A 7,186-nucleotide genomic window follows, 5' to 3' on the forward strand; every position below is an offset into this window, starting at 1 on the left:
TAGTATCAGGAATAAATTACACTCTTTGTTTTTACATAGAGATATTTATCTACAGCTGCACTCTATCCTATACACACTTGCCAAGGAGTAAGTATTATTACAGAGGCATCCTCCTCAGTACTGTATGCATATTACAGTATTGCAGCATGCAAGGGCTTGTCACACAAACTGGAGGTGTTCCTATTGTCACCAGGATTTTTGTTGGGGATGGGGAAAGGCTTTTGTTAGGGCAGGGCAGAACCTCAGATCTGTATTGATATGTACTGATTTAGGGGGAGCAGCTGCCCCCCCAGCTACACCTGTGAGCTTACCACCTAGTAAGAATGCTTTGTGTCACTCACAACAAGTAGTAAATACTGTAACAAGATTTCCTTCTAAAAGGTACATCTAGAGTGCAAACAAACCTATGCATGTTTTCCTCAGAATTAAGTCCAACTGTGTTTAAGAGGATTTTCTTCCCCTGCACAGGATCCCAGCCTTAATCAGTTATCCTGTTTCAAAACCTGTCGCATCCACAAACTCAGCAAGCATGGAAGGAATTGATCCCCCCTCCCCCACTTATTTTACCACAGTGCATTTAGAAATAGGTAGCCCCTACACATGAAGGGTGCATTTTGCTACCATAGCTAATGAAAAAAAAAGGTAAAGGACCCCTGACAGTTCAGTCCAGTCGCAAACGACTCTGGGGTTGCAGCACTCATTTTGCTTTACTGGTCGAGGGAGCCGATGTTTGTCTGCAGAGTTTTTCCGGGTCATGTGGCCAGCATGACTAAGCTGCTTCTGGCAAAACCAGAGTGCACGGAAATATCGTTTATACTATTTACCTTCCCGGTGGAGCGGTACCTATTTATCTACAGTGGTACCTCAGCTTACATACGCTTCAGGTTACAGACTCCGCTAACCCAGAAATAGTGCTTCAGGTTAAGAACTTTGCTTCAGGATGAGAACAAAAATCGTGCTCCAGTGGCACGGCGGCAGCGGGAGGCCCCATTAGCTAAAGTGGTGCTTCAGGTTAAGAACAGTTTCAGGTTAAGTACGGACCTCCAGAATGAATTAGGTACTTAACCCGAGTACCACTGTTTTTGCACTTTGACGGATTTGAACCGCCGACCTTCTGATTGGCAAGCCCAAGAGGCTCTGTGGTTTAGACCACAGCACCACCTGCGTCCCCATAGCTAATGTACTCACAGCTAAATATAACCTGTGAAACTTATTTCCACAGGAGCTTGGATTGGCTTGAAGGTAAAATTGGACCAATTCATGGGGTGGGAGGACTAAGGCTATCAATGGCTACTAGCCATGGCACTCCGCTTTGCCTCCAGTTGCTTGAAACTACAAGAGGGAGTGAGCTTGTGCTCAAGTCCTGCTGTAAAACTAGGATGCTGGATTAGATGGGTCATTGGCCTGATCCAGCAAGCTCCTCTTACATTCTGTTATCTGCTAACAGATATACTGTCATCCTGAAAATATTTTAAACTTCCTGGGTAGATGAATGCAAAAGAGTGTCATCATCATCATCAAAGGATCCGGGATTTATGGATGTGTGCTCTAGAAGAGATCTCTCCCCTAAACAAAGCCCTCTGTATTTGTAACCTAGGCTGAAAGCTGATGAGAAATTGGGATAAAATTACGTGAAGAACCTTTTCTAAGGATATGCAAATTGAGATTGTTGTATCAGTACAGTATTGCTATTTGTGAATATAATTAGAATTTTAAAGAGATTTCTTTGTGTGCTATCCCAGTAGTCTTCACTCAGAAAGGACAATATGCAAATACCCATCCAGCAAACAATGGAGAAATTAACCTGGGTCCTTTTGCAAGCAAAGCAGAATGCTTGCTCTGCCACTAAGCTCCTACACCCCCAGAAATGTGTATTACAGTAGATTTATATTTGCTGGACCAACACTAGCAGAATGTAGAAACAAGATAGTCAATAAATATAACCTACAAATAGAAAAATGGGGGGGGGGAGAAATCCTCCTGTACTATAAAATAAGCAGGTTTTAAAACACAAGCAAAGGTCTATCTTTCAACCATTTTCTAAAATGGAGCAAACCACTCAGTCTGTGTTCTCTCCCTCCAACCTCCTTAACAAAAAGGAGGCGGAACGGTCATCAATAGCAGGCAGCAGCTGCAAAATGCAGCACTGCCCGCTCGCTTCGCGCTCAGAAGAGAACACTTTGACTCCTCCTCGTGGTTTCCGCGGCCAATCACTTTCGAGTACACTTCTCTAGTTACAAACTATAGAAATGATCCCTGAAAGTATAGTCTTAACTCGGCACTCCGCGCTTCCAAGGCCAGGCGGCGGCTCTCCGCTTCCCAAGTCACGGTAGCGCAACAGCCTCCGCTCGGTTCCTTTCCCCTCCCCGCCCGCGTCCCCGACCCTCTCGCCCAAATGTTGCACCCGGAGGCGGCAAGGCTGCTATTCCCGCCCACGTCCGCCGCTGTGGCTCCATTCCGGGCGAAATTACCGAGTTTCAATTATATTCCCAGCAAAACCCCTTGGAAGCAGGACGCGGGGCCACGCCTCCTATTTTGCATATCTGCCGCCCCCTGTGACGCCCAACCACGCTTGCAGTTCTTCAACCCTTGGCGTAAAGGTTATTCCACTTTGCAATATCCTCAGTACAGTACCTACGTTTTTTGAGGCAGACTGCCCCTCCAAAGGAAGACTCCCTTTTGCAATTACAGCTAATGATTTTCTATGTATTCCTATAACCCGTTATCTAGGCATTCCCGTAAACAATCCACCTAGGACAAACCTTAATTTCATTACAAAGCAGCATAGAGAAAAGGAAAATGCAGTAAGATTTAAAAGAAGTAGTGCTGTTATAGATCAATGCAAAGTGAGAGGCAGCACAATCGGTGTCTTTTTCACACCTCACCCCGAGCTCTCACCCTAATATGGCTGAACAAATAGTATTTTCCTACGGGGGGGGGAATTCCAATTATTTAAAAGCTGGAAACCAGATCCATGCAGTCCTCAGAACTAAAAATGTAAAGGGATAGAAGCTGTCTCATCAGTGGTGCAACTGGGACATTTAATTTAGCCTCTAAACCAGGGGTCAGCAAACTTTTTCAGCAGGGGGCCAGTCCACTGTCCCTCAATTTTTAATTTTTAAATTCTTTTGGAAGGATTCTTTTAAAGACTTTCTCTTAGATCATATAACTTTTTTTTGAAAACTTGATTCTTTTAAGGGGCTTTTTAAGAAGAGTCTTTTTAACCATCTTTTTAAAGAACTGTTTTAATTTATTTTATTTTTTTTAATTTCCAAATTTTTTAACATAAACAAAAACAACATAAAAACAAACACAAAAACTCATATTTTCTTGACCTTATTTCCATAACCCTCTTTTACCGGACTTCCCCATACCTTTCCCTTTTTGCATCCTTAATTTTGAACCATTATTCAGCAACCCTTCTTAACCAATTAAAAGTAAATTCATTCTCTTTTTCAATTCCACCCTAAAATTAAACACAATTTTCCGCTGCAATTCTACGTCTTCTTTTCCCTCAGCATTTTAGCACTCCTCAATTTTATAATAGTTCTTAAGATACATCTTAAATTTCTTCCTGTTTTAATTTATTTTGACTATGGCAGACCAACATGGCTACCTACTTGAAGCCACCTTGAGACACTGTCAGGGGAAAATGCAGTGAATAAATAAATAAATATAAAAATAACGATAATAGTGTACTACGACACTTAAAGGTAAAGGGACCCCTGACCATTAGGTCCAGTTGTGAGCGACTCTGGGGTTGTGGCGCTCATCTTGCTTTATTGGCTGAGGGAGCCGGCATACAGCTTCCAGGTCACGTGGTCAGCATGACTAAGCCGCTTCTGGCGAACCAGAGCAGGGCACGGAAACGCCGTTTACCTTCCCGCCGGAGCGGTACCTATTTTATCTACTTGCACTTTGACGTGCCTTCGAACTGCTAGGTTGGCAGGAGCAGGGACCGAGCAACGGGAGCTCACCCCGTTGCGGGGATTCAAACCGCTGACCTTCTGATCGGCAAGTCCTAGGCTCTGTGGTTTAACCCACAGCGCCACAAATCATAGAATTGTCGAGTTGAAAGGGTCCACGAGGGTCATCTAGTCCAACCCCCTGCAGTGCAGCAATTATTTGCCCAACACGGGGCTCGAACCCACTACCCTGAGATCAAAAGCCTCATGCTTAACATGTGGTAAAGCACGGCTGGTCTTTTTGCAGGGTAGCAGGGGCTCCCCCCTCATTCTGCTGAAACAGGGGCTTCTGTTCACTCTCCAGAGTTGGCGGGTGTGTTAAGTTCTGCCTGCAAAGTCCTACTCAGAAGGATTCCTTTGCCCCCACCTCCAACATCAGCCCTTACCTTTTTTCAGAAGTTTCTTCACTTTCACGTGATTGCCTTGCTTCACATATTCGTGCAAACGAGCTTCAAGAGATTCGCTTTTCAACGTCCCCAGTTTCACAGGACAGGGGATAGGGAGTAAATGGGCCATTGTCCTTGGTCCCCACAAAAAAAGAAAGATAGTTCAGGAGAGGTTTTATTTGAGGGGGGGGGTCTTCCACTAACATTATCCCATCCAAACACACACACACACGTTCTTTTTAAAGCTGCAAATCTACTGTCCTGCTCGGAGTAAAGGCTCAGCGACCCCAACCCGGCGCAAACTCGCACGTGTGCGCCCCACTCCAACACTAACTTCGAATCCCGCGTTACATCTACGCTCCTTGCTAAAGAGTAAATTCGGATCGCCTCCATTTTACATTCATTTATTTTACATTCATTACCCGTCCTAGGTCAGGTTGCTAGAATTTAAAATCCAGAATTAACAAGAGTTAAAAAAATAGATCACAGCCGCCAGGAATAGCGTGGGCCCTGAAAACGCATACCTAAGGTGTCAAGGGCCAGGGTAAAGGGGTGAGTTTTTCCCGCATTTAATAGGGGAATTTTTTTATTTATTTTTTTTGGTGCGGGGGCACAATCCACTCTTCCAAATCACCTCCACGCACACAGCCACCCTCAAGCATGCTTTTTAATAAAGCATGACATACCACTGATTTCCGTGGAACAAAGCAAATGCGTTTAGGACTGCAGCAAGGGCTGCTATTTCTGCACTTTGGGATGTGGATGCAAGCATGCCCCTCAAATGATCCAAAGTCCCGCCACGTTTTCCCTTTTCCTCATTTTGTCTGCGTCTCTTACTCGGGCCTCTCTCTTAATCTCTCTCCCGACAAGATCCAAGCTACTTCTGCCCCCACCCCCGCAACTCCTCTCTTGCTATAAGGACACCTGCCTCCCCCTCCTAAATTATCCTTTCCCGCCCCTGGACAGGTCTCCTTTCCGGGTCCCAGACCGTGAAACCCACCTGCCCACCCCTTTTGCCAACCGCCGAGGTCTTCATCCGTTAGCGGCTCTGGGGAGCGCGTTCCTTTCGTGGGATCCAACGTGCCTGCGCGAGGGCGCTCAGAAATGTTTATGCACCCAGAACTAGCAATGAAGGTTGCACGAAAATGCGCGTGAGAGAGATTTGTGCACCTTAAACTGGGCTACAAAATGAGAGATTGCTGGAGTTTTGTGTGTGTGTGTGCAAGAGAGAGAGAGAGAGAGAGAGAGACTCATACATCCTAACTGGGTTACAGCAAAGATTGCATGGCTGTGTTATAATATTCATGCATCGTTTTGTGCGCAAGATTGCATGCGCTCAAGTGGTTTACAAGTAAAAGACTGCAGGAGTTGTAAGATTTATGCATTCTACTTATGCTACATTGCATTCCTGCGTGCAACATTCATCACCCTGTAACATTTATGCACCCTGACTGGTTTATAATAAAGATTGCATGACTGCACGAAGGGGGTGGTATTCATGCACTGTGTGAGTGGTTAATATTTATGCACCCTGAGTGGGTTGGAATATAAGATTGCACAGCTGTGGTGTGCAATAAACCGTGCAGATGTGTGTGATATTTATGTACCTTTACTAAGTTACAGTAAATGCTGGAAGTAATTTCACTTTGTATAATCATTCAGTTCAGTGTGCGTTATATTATTCCGTCTGTGTGTCTGTGTGTAATATTTATGCATCCTATTGGGTTTCAATTAAAAAATGCCCAACGTGTGTGCAGCTAGAGGCCCAGGTCTCAATTTTTGCATCTATTTCGGTGCTTTGGATTAAATTTTAGGAAGTAGATAGGTGAAATGACATCTTCCAATAGTTATTTAGGATAGCTAAAGGAAGCATTCAGGTTCAGGGGCAGTTTACCACTCAATACCTTCCAGAGTCATCAGTTTGACTGACTCCTATTGGAGACAGGAAACTAAACTAGATGACTGCTTAATCTAGCAGCAGGGATCTTCTTTTCCAGAAAGAAGCCAATAAGAAGTCAAATAAGATTACCCTGGGAGGGGATCCAGTCCTCTAAGCTATTATTAATACCCCAACCTCAGAATCCTGTACGTATTCTCAAATGCATCACATCATTTGTATCTGATTGCAGAGGAATTTCAGGCAACCCAAAAAGCACAGGGTTAAGAATATTGCAGAGATAACTCAGGGGGCCAAGAGTAGATTCAGTTAAATAAATCGAGGTCTAAATAGGCATGACTACAGTCGCAATATGTGCAGGGAACAGTCAACCCAGGAAACTGTATCTGACGCCTATATGGGTCATAAGTAAGTCCCATTGAGTTCAGTGGGGCATATTGCCATGTACTGTAAATAGGCACAGCATTGCCACTGTGCAGCACAACCCTATACTCAAGATCCTTTGAATTAAATAGGGTTTATGCCCTTGTAATTGAGCAAAGGGTAGAAATCCTAGGTGTCTCTTCAGAAGAAATCCCATTAAATTGAATTTAATGGTAACAGGGCCAGCACCCTATGTGGCTCCTCAGCAGTAAACCCCATTGAAATAAATAGGATTTACTGCCATGTTAAGTGGGCACAGCATTGCATGAATTAAATGGGATTTACTCCTACGTTAGTGGGCATCAGGGTTGCTGCTCCATGTTTGCCTCCTCAGAAGTAAACCCTACTGAAGCAAGTGAGATTTACTGCCTTTTTAAGATGGCGCGGGGTTGCAATCCTATGAATTAAGTGGCTATGTAAGTGGGCGTCAGAGTTGCAGCTCCATCTTTGTCTCCTCAGAAGTAAGTCCCACTGAATTAAATGCGATTTACTGCCTTTTTAAGATGGCGCAGGGT

The 7,186-nt window shown here is 44.4% G+C and overlaps 1 protein-coding gene across 3 annotated transcripts in view; it reads right to left on the minus strand.

Moving 5' to 3' along the window:
* The window catches only part of TEX14 (testis expressed 14, intercellular bridge forming factor), a 49,246-nt gene extending 43,703 nt beyond the window's left edge, over positions 1-5,543 (minus strand). The window contains exons 1-2 of one of the 3 annotated variants that reach the window (XM_079955385.1): positions 5,038-5,263; positions 4,352-4,485 (exon numbers count right to left, since the gene is read on the minus strand). In XM_079955385.1, the coding sequence (XP_079811511.1) occupies positions 4,352-4,485; positions 5,038-5,123 (220 nt within the window). In that variant the 5' untranslated portion in view covers positions 5,124-5,263. Of the gene's footprint in view, positions 1-4,351; positions 4,486-5,037; positions 5,264-5,351 lie in introns of those variants that run through there. The other 2 variants (XM_079955387.1, XM_079955386.1) reach the window with 2 other exon arrangements.
* Positions 5,544-7,186: the final 1,643 nt, after the last annotated feature.

Source organism: Podarcis cretensis (genome assembly GCF_951804945.1).
Source record: "Podarcis cretensis genome assembly, chromosome: 15".
Lineage (NCBI taxonomy): Eukaryota > Metazoa > Chordata > Lepidosauria > Squamata > Lacertidae > Podarcis > Podarcis cretensis.